The following is a 16816-nucleotide window of genomic DNA, read 5'->3' as shown; positions in this document are numbered from 1 at the left end:
AAAACAACTCTCTGAAGGATTTGACCCTCAAAAACTGGGAGCCATGATGGAATATATGATTATATGGCTTTTCTCTCTGAAAGCACTCCTGGCCAGTGCAATGGGAGATGGCTGAAATTCAAGCAGAAAGCCACAGTTTTGTTGGCTTGAGGTATCGAAAGATACAGTTCAGGACTGCCAGAGGAGCTGGAAATTGAGGAGAAAAAAAAAAAAAAAAAAAAAAAAAAGGATGAGCCTTCCACTCTGTATATGAACTCCCCTGAAATCCTTGCCTGACTCTTCAACTGCTTCTGCATTGGGGAACTTCAAAGAAGTTACTGCAAAGCAGTAACAGGAAAGATTTAAAAATATGAACAGATTTCAGTTTCTTTCCTCAGGAGAAACAGTTTGGATTTTAGATGGGCTTAAACACACTGAGGTTTTCATTGAAATATCAAAAGGGCAGTGGCTCAGCAGTGAAGACTGTGTCCTAAGATTCAGAATAAAATATAAAACCAAGCCTCAGAGCAATCAACCAATGCAACTGTACAAGGGAAGGTAACTGAATCCACCTTATCTACAATGTGTCATTCATAATGTCCAGTATACAATGAAACGTTAACAAGTTTGAGAAGAAACAGTAAAATAGGACACATAGCTAAGAGAAAAAGGAATCATTATAAGTAGACCCCTCTGGGATGCCTGGCTAGCTCAGTCGGTTAAGCATCCAACCTCAGCTCCAGTCACGACCTCGTGAGTTTGAGCCCCACATCAGGCTGTGTTGACAGCTCCGAGCCTAGAGCCTGCTTCAGATTCAGAGTCTATGTCTCCCTCTCTCTCTGCCCTGCCCCCCCCCTCTGTCTCTCTCAAAAAATGAACAAACATTAAACTAAGAAGTCCCCTATGTGGTTTATGTGTTGGAATTACAGACATGAACTTTAAAGGTATTATAAGTACCTCAAGGACAATGTAAGACAGTTAAGAGTAAAGAAATGAGGGATTTCAGTAAAAGAAAACAATAGCAACTTAAAAGGAATCAGATGGAAATCTAGAAGTGAAATATTTCAACTGAAATATTGAAGAAGAAAGGTTCAGGAAACTTGAAGATAGATTAGTAGAAATTATCCAATCTAGGAACACAGGGAAAAAAGTCTGGAAGCGAAAAAAACCAGTAGAACCTCAGTGGCTTTTGGAATAGTATTTGGCAGTCTAGTAAATGCATGATTAATGTCAGGAGAGTAGAGAAAGAGTAGAGCAGAAAAAATATTTGAAGAAATAATGGCCTAAATTTTCCTGAATTTGGTGAAAAAATTTATTTTACAGATCTAAGAATCTCCCTGAACTCCAAACCTGATAAATATAAAGAAAATCACACTTAGGCCTATATAGTAATTAAACCAGAGATATATAGAAAATCTCAAAAGCAGAACAGAAGACAGAGTGCATGCAGGAGAACAACAGTACAGTTGACAGCTAACTTCTCATAGGAAGCAACTAAAGGCAAAAGACAATGGAATAATAACCTCTTTAAAGTGCTGGAGAAAAAAAACCTCTCAACCTAGAATCCTAGTGAAAATTTCCTTTATTTTTTTTAAATGTTTATTTGTTTTTGAGAGAGAGTGCACACGAGCAGGGGAGGGGCAGAGAGAAGTGGGGACAGAGACTCCAAAGCAGGCTCTTTGCTGACAGCAGGCAGCCCATGTGGGGCTCATACTCAAACCGTGAGATCATGACCTGAGCTGAAGTCGGACGCTTAACCAACTGAGCCACTCAGGTGCCCCGAAAATTTCCTTTAAAAATGAAAATATCCTTTAGGGTAGATGAAAGCCAGGAGACTCCATTGCAAACAGCTTTGTATTGTAGGAATGCTAAAGGAAAATTTTCAGGCTGAAGCGAAATAACACCGCATGGAAACTTAGATGTGCAGGAAGAAATGAAGAGCACTGGAAATGGTAAGTATGTAGGTAAATGTAAGAATGTCTTTTCTCTTTTCTCAATTTCTTTAAAAAACAACTGTTTATGGACACCTAGGTGGCTCAGTCGGTTAAGTGTCTGACTCTTAATTTTGGCTCAGATCATGATCTCGTGGTTCATGAGATCAAGCCCCATGGAGCGTGTTTGGGATGCTCTCTCCCCTTTTTCTCTGCCCCTTTCCCCACCCACTCATGCTCTCTCTCAAAATAAATAAAAAGCAATTGTTTAATGCAAAATTTATAACACTAAATTACGCAGTTTATAACAAATCTTGATATAGGACAGGAGTAGCAGAAAGGGAACGGATAGACTAAATTATTGCAAGGATTTTGTATTTTATGTGAAATGACAACATAATTTTAAGTAGACTGTAATGAATTAAGGCTGTATGTTATAATCTCTAGAACAAAAACCTTTTTTAAAAAAAGTATAGCCCACCCCTTCTCCCTTACCCAAAAAGTAAATAAGCAAATATGGCAGGAGAGGAAGAACAATGGAGCAAAAATCAGATGGAGTAGGTAGAAAACAAAATGAAACAAAAAATAGCAAAATGATAGCTTAAACACAGCCTTATCAATAATTACAATAAATGTAACATCATATTCAATATCAGGAGCAAAGCAAAGATTATCTACTTTTCTCAATTCTATTCAACATTGTGCTGTAATAAGATTGTACAACACAATGAGATTGTAATGTAATAAGGCCAAAAAAAAAAAGGAAGGGAAAGAAGGCAGGGACACCTGAGTGGCTCACTCAGTTAAATGTCCAGCTCTTGATTTTGGCTCAGGTCATGATCTCACAGTTAATGAGTTTGAGCCCCATGTCAGGCTGACAATGTAGAGCATGCTTAGGATTCTGTCTCCCTCTCTCTGCCCCTCCCCCACTGGTGTGCTCATGCTTGCACGCACGCGCGCTCTCTCTCTCTCTCTCTCTCTCAAAAATGTTTTAAAAAAATTTTTAAAGGAGAAAATGGGGTGGGTGGGTGGGTGTTTCAGTCGGTTAAGCATCCAACTTTGGCTCAGGTCATGATCTCACAGTTTGGTTTGTGGGTTCGAGCCCCATGTCAGACTTTGTGCTGACAGCTCAGAGCCTGGAGCCTAATTCAGATTCTGTGTCTCCCACTCTCTCTTCCCCCTCCGCTCGCACTCTGTCTCTCTGTCTCTGTCTCTCAAAAAAGAAATAAACATTAAAATAAAAGGCATACATAGGTATTCTAAGGAATCTTCAAAACAAATACTTGAACCAATAAGTGGTGGCCTTGAGATACAAGATTCATATATATATAAACCAATTGTATTTCTACAAACCAGAAGGAAACTGCTAGAAAATGAAATCTTTAAAATACCATTTACAGGGGCATCTGGGTGGCTCAATTGGTTAAGCGTTGGACTCTTGGTTTTGGCTCAGGTCATGAGTTCGAGCCCTACATCAGGTTGTGTGCTAACATCATGGAACCTGCTTAGAATTCTCTCTCTCCTTCTTTCTCTGCACTTCCCTCGCTTGCTGCTCTGCCTCTCTCAAAATGAATAAATAAAACTTAATTAAAAAAATACCATTTACAGTAGCAGCTCCCCTCCTCCCCTCCCCAAAAAAATATTTAGCAATAAATTTAACCTAAGAAGTACAAGACCTATGCACTGAAAACAATAGAACATTACTGAGATAAAATAAAGAAGACATAAAGGAGACCTACATCATGTTTGTGAACTGGAAGATTCAGTATTTTTTAAGAAGTCACTTCTCAAATTTACCTCTCCAGTTCATCTTGATTTTAACACAGTGCTACTCCAAATCTCAGCAAGCTTTTTTTGTCATATTCACAAAGTTGTAAGATCACTAATTCTGGGGCTTTTTCATCACCCCAGAAGGAAACTCTATGCCCATTAGAAGTCACTCGTCATTCCTCCCTTCTCCCAGCTCCTAACAACTATCTGTTTACTTTCTGTGTCTATGGATTTGCCTGTGCTGGGGATTTCATATAAATGGACTCATAAAATATATAACCTTTTGTGACTGACTTTTTTCACTTAGCATAATGGTTTTTAAGCTCATCAATGATATAGGCTGAGTCAGTGCTTTGTTCCTTTTATGACTAAATCCATTGTATGGATATAAGCCAAATCTTGTTTATCCATTAATAAGTTGGACATTTAGATTGTTCCCAATTTTTTACTATTATGAGCAATTCTGCTGTGAACATTTGTATGGACATATGTTTTTTATTCTCTTGGGTGTGTGTATACGTAGAGATGGAATTGATGAGTCATATGGTAACTCTTTTTGGTAGAAATAATGGAGATTTTAACTGAAACCGCGTTTCATTCATCTAATAGGGAAACTTAATGCACTAACATTTATTACGATTATTATGATTACTGCTTTGTTTTGTGCTTTCTGTTTACTAGGCTTTTCTGTTTATTGGGTTTATTTTCCTTTTCCTGCCTTTTTATTGTAATAATCAGGCCCACGCACGTTCTTGATTGTGTGCTCGTACACTCTGTCTCATGAGAGAATTTGGGCATCATATTTCAACTCTGCAGTTGTTAACAGACAAATTTAAACTTCCATGTTTATCTTAAGGTCTACAGTTAATCAAAGTCCCCACTCAGGAAAAGAACCGTAGGATGCTTTCAATTCATTATTTTCCCAAACTAATGGGAAAGCTAATGACTCCCTAGTGAAGTCATCCAAAATGTAATACTAGGTTCTCATTTTTCTTTTAACTTTGTATGTTACATTTTAATGATTTTCTATCCATGCTTAACAGTTTTGCTGATTTCTTTGCCCAGCAATATTTCTTGCATAACATATTTGCCTTTTCCTGCATTTATTTTTTATTTTGCAGGAGTGCTTCCTCAAAGAATTATTTCAATAGGCTTATGGCTGATAATTGTTCTGGGTCTTTGAGTATTAAACAATGTATTTTACCCTTACTCTTCAATGATAGTGAGACTGGATTTAAAATTTTCCCTCAGAACTTTGAAGATACTACTTAATGGTTTCCTAGTTTACATTTTTGCTGGTGAGAATTTTGATATCAATCTGGTTCTGTCTTGATTCTTCTCCCTAGAAACTTTTAGGACTTTCTTTAGTCTTCAAGTTCTAATATTTGACTCCCTAGTATGAGGTAATGGTCTTTTTCTTTCCATCCTGCTCAGCACTTGGGTCCTTTCAGTATGAAGATTGCTATTTTTATCTCTGGGACATTTCCATTGGTAATTTTCTCCGGAACACTCTTTCTGTTCTGCTTCTGGAATCTTATCAGGTATTGAAACTTCTAAATCTGTCCATCATGGCTCTTCTTTTAATTTTTTGTGTCTTTGTTCTTTTGTACTGTATTTTTGGAGAGCCCTCAGTGAAATCTCCTCTTTTACTAATTCAACTTGCAATTCATTTCAGTTAATATTGCTAACTATGAAGTTAACTCTAACGACATCATGATAGTATGTGTGCCTGGGAGCAATGTGTTTTCTCTACAAATGCTGTTATAATTTGCCCAGAAATGAACAAATCCAGCAATTAATTCCAGGGTGTGTGAATGCTTTATGTATAAAATAAATCTAAAGATAGAAACTTCCTGCAAAAATATAAAATTATCTGGAATTTCTATGGTGCTACCCCATGTAGATCAGTACCCAAAGGAAATTCATTATACCCTTCATTTCCTTAAATGTTATCCTCTTTGTTGCGTCTGTGTGTCTCCTTCAGGGTGCTGATTTTCCTCATTGTTTGGTGATCTTTTTGGTGATTTCCTCATCTTTATGTTTTTACAGTCTTTTCATCTGCTTGAGTGTTCAGTAGCCTCCTGCCAATGATTGTGAGGGAAGTACAGGACAAGCTGCCAAGGGGCAAGGCTGCGGGTGCTTGTCTCCTGGTGTGGATGCTCTCCTTCCCTCTGAGGGTCAGCGACTACCTGTGACATAGTATTGTGGTTACAGCCCCAGTAGGCATCATTACTGCTAGAGCCTGGAACATGCACCCCTGTTGACTGCTGCTTAGTACAGTCTGAGGGAGGGGGAGCTCTCCCAGATGCAGCTTACCTATTAATCATCTCCATGTATGTCTGAGTGTGTGTGTGTGTGTGTGTGTGTGTGTGTGTGTGTCCGTCCATCCTTGTGTCTCCAGTCCCCAGCTGTCTGCGTCCCTTGACTCTGGCTTGAAGCTCTCTTCTAACTACTACTTTTGCAGATGTCTTTTCCTTCATCTGGTTCAGGCTGTGGCTTCCTTCAGTTTACTCTTCCCTCCCCCCTCTCCCCCCCCCCCCCCCCCGCTGCCATAAATTTGATCTTGTCTGCTTCCAGGAAACTGCTGATAGTCTTTTCTTATTTTCTCTTGCACTTATGATTTGTATTTGTTGAATTTAAATGTTTTCTGAGAAAAGTTTTCCTTAACTACCCAATTTAAAGTCACTTCCCAATTGTTTTCTAGTATATCACCTCAGTTTATTTTCATTGTAACATTTATCTCGACCTAATATTTGTCTTCTACCAGTCTTTCTAGACCTAAGCGCAGACTTCATTAGGGGTCTTAGATATTCTGTTTACTACTGTATCCAAAGTGGTTAGAACAGTGTCTGGTATATAGTAGGCATTAAATGTATGATAGTTGAATTAAGTAACTTTATCTTTTTAAAAAAATGTTACATCACATCTGCTTGAATTACACAAATTTTAGATTTTACACCAGCAACCAGGCTTAACAAATATTTTAGGTTAACCTCTCTGCACATATTTTAGGTTAACCTTTATTAACCAAATAACTGTCTTTGATTAGAAAGCTGTACATTAGGGGCGCCTGGGTGGCGCAGTCGGTTAAGCGTCCGACTTCAGCCAGGTCACGATCTCGCGGTCCGTGAGTTCGAGCCCCGCGTCAGGCTCTGGGCTGATGGCTCAGAGCCTGGAGCCTGTTTCCGATTCTGTGTCTCCCTCTCTCTCTGCCCCTCCCCCATTCATGCTCTGTCTCTCTCTGTCCCAAAAATAAATAAATGTTGAAAAAAAAAAAAAAAAAGAAAGCTGTACATTAATCCATGGACCAGTACACAGTGTAAAGGTCTTAACCTCCAGCACTTAAATACATATGTCATTAAACTCTGTGAGAATAAAAGCAAAGCTTTGATTTTACTAAGAACAACATTACAGAATGGCCAGGAAAAGTCATAACTATATTTGCTTATAGTTTCTATAAATATATGAGATAGTGTCTATTCTGGTAAATTATAAATCGAAAATACATCGTATCATCATGATATGTTATAATGGAACTCCTTTAGCAAACTCAGATTTCCAAATTCTTAAATTAGGTGAAGGATTCACTCTTCCAAATAAAAACTGTACTCTTGTTCCCTATATCTCTTAGAGTAAATTTGGTAGTTCTAGTCATCTGACCAGCCAGTATATGATAGTAATGAACAGTTTTTCAATTTCAATCATAGTTTTCAGGGTCAACCCCTTAAATATTACACTATTAAAACAGAAAAATCTACTGAGGAACAGTCTGAGTCACTCCCTATGTGAGAACTCCCTGAAAGAAAATTCCATGTCTGGGCAAGTTTTGAGCAGGCCTCTACTGCTGAGTATAATATTTTTTCAGCCCCCATATAATTGTTTCAAAAGATAGTAACATTTCAATTTTCTACATTGAGATCAAATTTCTTCCCACATTTTTCCGTAAAAATTTTTAAAACTTTATATTGAAAAAAGTAAAGAGGAAGTCACTTTATAGAAAACAAGCAAAATTCATCTGTTCCATAAAACAAAGAATACTTAAATGTGTATCATTCAGAAACCTTCAGATTATATTCCTGCTATGACGAGGATGAGCTTAAACTTCACAGATTTAACCTCTCACATAATTCTGATGGAAATTATTTTAATCTTGTTCTACTTTTTTTAATAATTTAGGCAAAGATGCAATTTATACAATTCCAGTGAAAAACATTCTTGCTGTAGAAAAACTGGAAGAGAGCTCTTTCAACAAGAAAAATGTAAGTTACATAAATATTATTTTTAAAGTTTTAAATGTATTGGTTGAAAATTTTTAAGAGATTGTTTTTATTTTTGCCATTAATCATTAGTATTTTATAATTGCTGGCTAGAACTGTGTCTTAAAATTGTCCATTATTGCTCCTGAAACTAATGGAACATAATGTGTCCATTGTATTCAAATAAAAAACATTTTTTAAAGTTTATCTTTTAGAGAGAGTACAAGCAAGTGAGGGGCCAAAAGAGAGGAAGAGAGAGGATCTCAAGCAGACTCTGCACTGAAAGTGCAGAGCCTGATGCAGGGCTCGAACTCACGAACTCTGAGATCACTACCTAAACCAAAATCAAGAGTTGGACACAACCGACTGAGCCACCCAGGCGCCCCAAATAAAAAATATTTTTAAATAAATAAATTGTCCATTATTGTTGATGCCTTATATATGCCTTATATAGTCTGTCTAGCCTATTAAAGGTACTTTCTCAGTACGTGCCTAATCTGACCTCTCAACTTGACATTCAAGTCTTTTTTTTTTTTTTTTGACATTCAAGTCTTTAATAATATAGTCCCAACCAATCTGTGCAATCTTATCTCCTACAACCACTCAGTATATACTGTGTACTCAAACCAGTCAGGATGATTTCCTGTTTCTCTGTATTTCCCCACTGCTTTGCCCTTACTCATACTTTTTCCTCCATCTGCATTTCCCTCCCTTTATTAGTGTTTATATGATAGAGTTCATTCTTTGGGCATGTGTGGCTTCTAAAAATTATATTCTGTGGTACTACTTAGTACCACGTAACTCAGATTGTCCTTGGAACTAACTTACTTGAAAAGTAACAATTCATGGGGTGTCTGGGTGGCTCAGTCAGTTAAGTGTCTGCCTTCTGCTCAGGTCATGATCTCGTGGCTCGTGAGTTCGACCCCTCATTGGGCTCTATGCTGAGAGCTCAGAGCCTAGAGCCTGCTTCAGATTCTGTGTCTGTCTGTCTGTCTGTCTGTCTCTCTTTCTCTCTCTGTCTCTCTCTGTCTCTCTCTGCCCCTGCCCTGCTCACACTGTCTCTCTCAAAAATAAATGAATGTTAAAAAAAAAATTATAGGGGCGCCTGGGTGGCGCAGTCAGTTAAGCGTCCGACTTCAGCCAGGTCACGATCTCGCGGTCCCGGAGTTCGAGCCCCGCGTCAGGCTCTGGGCTGATGGCTCAGAGCCTGGAGCCTGTTTCCGATTCTGTGTCTCCCTCTCTCTCTGCCCCTCTCCCGTTCATGCTCTGTCTCTCTCTGTCCCAAAAATAAATAAACGTTGAAAAAAAAATTTAAAAAAATTATAAATAAAAAAAAGAAAATAACAATTCATAAGCTACCTGAATAGCAGTTATCTAGCCAAGCAAACTATATTTCTTTTACATACTTTTTCTGTTTGTACTGTGTTGGTTTTTAGACTCTGTTACTAACTTTTTATCTTAATTGCTTATGAAGATGTTCCAAGTAATACATATGGAGAAACCGCTCTATGTCCAGGCAAATAATTGTGTAGAAGCTAATGAATGGATAGACGTACTCTGCAGGGTCAGCCGATGCAATCAGAACAGGCTCAGTTTTTATCATCCCTCTGCGTATCTCAATGGAAACTGGCTCTGCTGTCTGGAGACCAGTGAAAACGCTCTGGGCTGCAAGCCATGTACTGCGTAAGTTTCTTTCTCATTAAAAAAAGCAATGTTTCAAGTGTGGTATATGGACAGAAAGAAAAATTCTGCCATAAAGTAGAAGGAAGTACTGATACATGCTTCAACATGGATGGACCTTGAAAACATGCTAAGTGAAAGAAGCCAGACACAGGCCATATACTATATGATGCATTTGTATAGTGTATCCAGAGTAGGTAAATTTATAGACACAGAAAATAATTTAGTGGTTGTGACGGGCTAGAAGGAGGGAGATTTGGGGAGTGCTCATGGATACACTTCTTGGGGTAGTGAAAATTTTCTCCAGTGTTTGGCCCAGGTCAAAAACTTGGGGTCAGGATGGGCAATTTTAAAATAGATACACAAGCCTGAGCAAGGAAGGACTTAGCATTCTCTTTCTGATTGCATGGAACAGCCATCGTAGGTAGCTGTGTCGACTTAAGAAGTAATATATTGCTTTTGTGATGAAGCATAGGTGTTATGAAAATGATTTCTCTTTAGATTGGATTTGGATTAGAGTTGCATAATGACCAAAGCTCTCATGGCCCCATTTTATTAGATTATCAGATGAGACTAGATTGCTGAGGTTCCTTCTGCGAAGTTCTGTGGTTCTGTTTTCTAGTCTCAAGCCACCAAAAGTTTTCAGCATGTTAACAAAGTGAAAATTTTCAATGTCTTTAATTTCATTTTTTACCATAGAGGTGTCCCTGCAGACATCCAAATAGATATTGATGAAGACAGAGAAACAGAAAGAATTTATTCCCTTTTTACCCTCAGTTTACTTAAGCTGCAGAAAATGGAAGGTAATGTACAATTAAAATATTTTTATATAACCCATGATCCTTCATTACCAGTTACTGATATAATTGCTTTGGCATTGTCTTAAAATTGAAAATACCCCTAGCTTTACCAAAATATTACTTATATGAACATTTATAAACTCTCAAGTGGGCGTTTTTCATAGATACGCATGAAAGTACTGTTTTTGCATATATGTGTTGTTCGTAATTAATAAAATGAAAGTATCTGGGTTATCTGTGCATTTCCAGTGGGAAATCTTCCCAGCTTGAAAAACTTGAAAAGTTCTTATGTATTCTAAAAATTACATTTGTGGAATTTAGTTTTCTGATCAGAGATTTTACTGCTCCTTGTAGAGGCTTGTGGAACTATAGCAGTCTATCAAGGACCACAGAAAGAGCCTGATGATTATTCTAACTTTGTAATTGAGGATTCTGTAACAACCTTTAAGACAATTAAGCAAATAAAAAGCATCATAGAGAAGCTAGATGAACCTCATGAAAAGTATAGGAAGAAAAGATCAACTAGTGCAAAATATGGGAGCAAGTAAGTATTTTTAAGATACTCTAAACACATTTTTAAACATTGTTTGACCGTAAGAGACTCTTGAAAACTGAGACTAAACTGAGGGTTGATGGGGGGTGGGGCAGAGGGGAAAGTGGGGGATGGGCACTGAGGAGGGCGCCTGTTGGGATGAGCACTGGGTGTTGTAGGGAAACCAATTTGACAAATTTCATATTAAAAAAATAAATAAATAAACATTGTCTGAGATTCCAACTACTACTAGGTATGTACAACTGACGTGCAGGCCTCCCACCTACCTTCATCTTTCAGGACCCAGCTCAGAACCTTTCTCTTGTGTGTTAAGTTCCCCTGTCCACTCACACAGTGATCTTTGTCTTTGTAATTCTGGTATTGTTTCTTTGTGTTGGTGCTGTACTTTATCACCACTTTTAATGTTAAAATTAATTATTCCATTAAATTGAATACTTAGTAGTTTTTGGTTTTTTTTTACTATTCCTCTTAATATCTCTGACAGTGCCTTATACATACTAAGTACTAAAAAAAAAACAGCTGTGAAAATGCTAGAAGTATTTTATAGTTGATTCTTTGGACTCATCTCAGATGTAGGTGGATATTACCATGGATAACAACAGCAACAACTAACATTTTATTAGAAACTTAGTCCACTGCTGAGCGCTGTATATTATGTATACAGAGTTTTATATTTTATATCGTATCACTTAGATTGTTTTTAGAATCCCCATTGATGTGGCTTAACCAAAAGGACATGTTTCTACCTCACAAATAAAGTCCTGACTTCCATGACTGGTTAGTTCAGCAACTCAGCACTGTCATCAAGGGCTATCCAGCCACCAACCCATCCTCAGCAGGATGGTTTCCGTCCTCCTCAAGCTTGTCCTCTTTTGGTCACAGATGAGTTGCAGTAGTTCACTATTTTTATATAATATCCAGAGGCAGAAAGACCTGTTTCCTTCTCACAAAGAAGAAAGAACCTTATCTAAAGTTACCCCCACCACTTTCCCTGGGACACAGGTCTGCACAGTACCAGCACTTAGAATCAGAGTCATGTTCACACAGAGGTGAAGAGGAGAGGATGGTTCTTAGACCAGCAAATGAGTATTTGCCACACTGTGCACTCTCCCACTCATCCTCGCATCAGCCATGGTTATATTCCCATTTCATAGCTAGAGACATTGAGGGTCAGGGAAGTTAAGTGCTTTGCCCAGGTTCATACAGCTGATTAGTGAGGGAGCTTTGAATCCTTGTGCCACCATTTGAAGTATTCTTTAAAAATTACATGATTATTGGGGCACCTGGCTGGCTTAGTCAGTTAAGCATCTGATGATTTCAGCTCAGGTCATAATCTCACAGTTTATGAGATCAAGGCCTGCATTGGTCTCCATGCTGAAAGTGCAGGGCCTGCTTGGGATTCATTCATTCGCATTCGCGCGTGCGCGCGCTCTCTCTCTCTCTCTCTCTCTCTCTCCCTCTCCCTCTCCCTCTCCCTCTCCCTCTCCCTCTCCCTCTCCCTCTCTCCCTCTCCCTCTTCCTCCCTCCCTCCCTCCCTCCCTTCCTCCCTTCCTCTCTCCCTCTCCCTCCCTCTCTCTCTCTCCCTCCCTCTCTCTCTCTCCCTCTCTCGCCCTCTCTCTCCCTCCCTTCTTCGCTCCCTCCCTCTGCCTCTCCCCTGCACACATTCTTTCTTTCTCAAAATAATTTTTTTTAATAATGTGATTATTAATTACATCTTTGATTTATGAACAATAAAAACAGTTTGACAGATGTCAATGTTTTTGTTCTCCCTGGATAGAAGGCTCAGTATGTTAGAAAGGTTATCGTAACCATCCACATCCTTTTTTTGTTTGTTTGTTTTTTTAAGTAGGCTCCATGCCCCCAATGATGAGGGGCTTGAACTCACAACCCTGAGATCAAGACCTGAACCAAGATCAATAGTCAGACGCTTAACTGAATCCTGTCTTTTCTATGTTAGTGTAATTGGCTCTCTTCCAACAGTGCTAAAACAAGTTTTCTTGGAGTCCCTGGAAATTTCCATCTGAGGTCCTAGCCAATGCTTGACCACCCTTCTTAAATAGTACCTATCCCCTCCCACACACACACTGTATCTTTTCCCAGCTTTTTTTTTTCCTCTATTAAAAAATGCCAGTCTCTCTTGTACTAAATGTATCCCTTGTTTGTTTTATTTTCCCTATGCCAGAAAGTAAGCTGTGTGAGAGCAGGGTTTTGTCTATTTTGTTCACTACTGTATCCATAGCTTCTAGAATAGTGCCTTACATTTAAAAGGTGATCAGTAAATACTTGTTGAATTAATGAAATAAGCCTTGACGTGAGAGATTATCAGGGGAAAATTATACTTAATGGATACTATGAGATAATTTGTCACTTTTTAAAGTGTTATATTTTCTGACTTTTGAAAAATGGTTTTCTTTTATTTTTTAGGGAAAATCCAATTGTAGGAAAAACATCTTAGAGTGTGACCAATTGATTCAGAAGAACTGGAAAATACTGTTTTTGTTGGAGTTTTTCAATTCATCATGTATTTTGTTCTTAGTATTTAAGAATGAACATTGGCTTCAGTGTCACCTGCATTCACGTTGTATTTAATATTTAATAATTGAAAGTAACTGGGAATCCTGGTATTGATGCATTACTAGAGAATTTGAAATTCAAGATTCCCTTCATATCTTACGTGTCAAAAGCCATGCGTCTGCAACTTGTTTTTAATAGAAAGAATCTTCCTAAAGAAGCTTTGTAACAAAAGAACTCCTCCATAGCAAGAAACCATCTCTTCTTGTAACACTCCATGTTCTGTGGACTTTCACTACCATTAGTGCCTGCTCTATACTGCCAATGTTGTGTTTTACTAGAGAATCCCAATCCATGACAATTCAGAGCTTTCCATTTAGTTCATCTAGACCCTCCCTCTTCAAAAAAGAAAAAAAAGAGAGATTTTTCCTTTTGTCTGTTAGTCATTACAGATTAATTAGGGACTTTAGAAAACTGCCAGAGCATCCTTGAAGGTTGGTGGATCCTTTTGCCTATTTAAAGATGTAAACAGAACCCAGACAGGAGGAATCAGAGAACATATACTGTTTTGTGCATCTTGTTTACATTTGGGATGAGTGATGGCAGATGAAATACAATGAGATCACTAAATTTTTGTTGTTGTTTTAAATATCAGGTACTCATTTTCTTGATTTGAGAGTTCGAGTTAATATGACTTGTAAGGACGTCTCTTCTGAAAAAGAAGAGACAGGAAATGGTGAAAGACGGTGGTAGGAAAATCCCTTGACTTCACCCGTTACTCCGCATTATTATCATAAGGGCCACCACCAGGACACCCTCCTCCTAGTGTGAGGTTGGGAGCTAACTCGAGAACAGTCACTCGGCGCACTTTAATAATCTGGGCTGCCCCAGATTATACTTTAGATACTCTGTGGTATCTAATCTTTATGATCAGTTGAATGATCAGTGTTTAAGTCTAGAAATAGTGCTTTCCTGAAAATGTTTATATTTCATTGCTGTTTTCTTATTGCCTGCTAGCCAAAAGGAGTGTGGGCAAGCAACTGTTTTAATTCTGTTTTTCCATAATGATTTACTTTTATCCTAAAAACCATAATTGTATATAAGCATTCGAAGCAAGTTGCTTCCTTGAAGTTAAGAGGGATACAAATTGCTTCATCAGTATTAAAAACCATGGTACTCTTATTCTGTCTTTTTAAATTTAAATCATTTTCTAAATGTGGTACCTTGAACCTTGGAGTATTTACATATTTCTGTTTAAAACTGTGACTTATCAATGTAAGTCTAGCTAGTAGTGCTTTTTTTGTTTTCCTGAGCATAAGCTAAACTTCAGGATATACTTTGCCAGTTACGTTATTGGTGAGTAGTTGTTTTTAAATTATATTATTACTAGGGAATTTTTTTTAAAGACCATTGGCACACAATCAAAGTCATTCCATAAATGATTATAACTGACCAATGTATTTCTCTAAATGACTTGTTAAAATCATTTGGTTTTATTTAAGAATCAGTCCTAGTCTCCATTATGGTAGGTTTATTCCTGGCCCATTTTAAAGACAAATTTGAAAGATTCCTTTAAATTTTATGAGCTTGTATATTCCATAAATTACACTGATTTATCAATGTGAAAGAATTTAACCATTTAATAAATTTCTCATTGTTGAATTTCATTCAGATTGAAATGTCCTTTTAAGAGTCTCTGAGATGTCTACCTGAAAAGGACATGTGAGCATTGCCAATTACCACTTGTTACTCTCCAGTGGCTGTTTTAGCCCTCTGCTAGTTCTTCAAGGCAAAAGAAATATTTTTTTAATATTTCTGATATCAAATCCCCTATTATGGTGGTTTTTAAAGATTATGGCATTATCAAAGGGACCAAGGCTGTGTGTGAATACATGACTCTGAATTTGAAGGGAAGAGTTCAATCATATAGTTATTTTTTTCACAGGACACTTTTAAACACCCTGTTTGACTGGAATTAACCGGTTTGGCACAGCCTAAACAGAAGTAATGTGAAATTAAATTAATTTTCTTTAAAAGTCTTCTGAAATAAAAGACCATGTCAGTAGGATCTTAGGATAACCTAGGTACTTGCTTCCAAGGGCCTCATCCCTCTGTTGTTACTTAGGAGTACTTTGGTTTCTGCTATGTGATGTGCTTTCTCTGCCTTTTCCACACTTGAAAACTACATGGCAGCTCACTTCACCCTAAAAACCTGAAAACGCCTAGAAGGACAGAAAAGGATGATTTGGAAAAACCCTTGCCATAAATGCCAGTTCTGGTTCTTAGTTTAGCCATTTTCATCAGTTGCGATTTTGGCGATCTGTTGTTATTGTTTGTTCTGGGGTTTTTTTAGTTTGGTTTTTTTAATAGTCATTTAGTAAGATGATGGCAATAGCAAAGTTTTTTACTCCCAGGAATATTAATGTATCAAGTTGAATGATTTTATTTGCCAAAGAAGTATGTTTTAATATCACGGGTAATGGCTAAGTGTCAAAACTAGGTTTTCCCTTATCATAAAAGAAAAGTGATGAATGATGTGGCTTTTGTTTGTTTCTGAAGCCTGATTTCATTCATAGACTCATTAGTGCCAGGTTTTAGAGAACAGACTTTTTTCTTTTTCTTTCTTTCTTTTTGCTTTTTTTTTTTTTTTTTTTTTTTTTTAGTAAAAGCACCTTTAATTTGTTCTAACGGTACATCCTGTAATGACAATGCTACAAAGCCTTTTAGGTGTCCTTACAGTATGTGAAAAATACAGGACTCATTCTAGAGTTAAATTACCTGTCATGACTGGTGTTATTGGCTTCCATTTTTATTAACTTGGAAATTAATATGTTGCTAGTAAATATTGGTTTTTACAGTGTCCAGTTTGAAAATATAAGTTATCAAAACTTAATGTAGTGAATTTGTGTAACCATGTTGTATTGTTGAGAATGTATTTTTATTTAAATTTTATTTTCTTATCAAGAGTATTAATAAAAATTAAAAACTTTTGTAACTGTCGCTTGGAAATAACTCAAATAAATTACAAGAAGCCTGTCTATTCTTTGTGAGACCTCACTTTCTTACTGGTTTCAGAATTCTGCTTGTTTAAAATTATTATACCTTACCTGTTAGTAAGGGAATAGCAAATTTGAGAACTCCTCAGGAACAAAAAAGAATAAAGCAATCTGGAAAGAGCTCAGATTCTTTTCTTGCACTTAACTAGGCTGATTTTTGATGCACTATGGTCCTTAATTTGCTTATTCATTCAACAGACTTGTTTTGAGGACCTACAGAGTGGAGGCACCATGCAGGATTCCTTCATTCCCGATAGCCAGGCACGTCTGGTATACAGGA

General features: G+C 37.4%; 1 protein-coding gene across 1 annotated transcript in view; it reads left to right on the top strand.

The window, feature by feature from the left end:
- The window catches only part of RASA2 (RAS p21 protein activator 2), a 123912-nt gene extending 107394 nt beyond the window's left edge, over positions 1–16518 (top strand). The window contains 5 exon segments of the mRNA XM_043595252.1: positions 7857–7939; positions 9411–9619; positions 10316–10419; positions 10771–10960; positions 13394–16518. Coding sequence (XP_043451187.1) covers positions 7857–7939; positions 9411–9619; positions 10316–10419; positions 10771–10960; positions 13394–13424 — 617 coding nt within the window. The 3' untranslated portion in view covers positions 13425–16518.
- Positions 16519–16816: the final 298 nt, after the last annotated feature.

Source organism: Prionailurus bengalensis, chromosome C2 (assembly GCF_016509475.1).
Source record: "Prionailurus bengalensis isolate Pbe53 chromosome C2, Fcat_Pben_1.1_paternal_pri, whole genome shotgun sequence".
Lineage (NCBI taxonomy): Eukaryota > Metazoa > Chordata > Mammalia > Carnivora > Felidae > Prionailurus > Prionailurus bengalensis.
The sequence above is the reverse complement of the archived record's forward strand: the minus strand, read 5'-3'. Positions and strand labels throughout refer to the sequence as shown.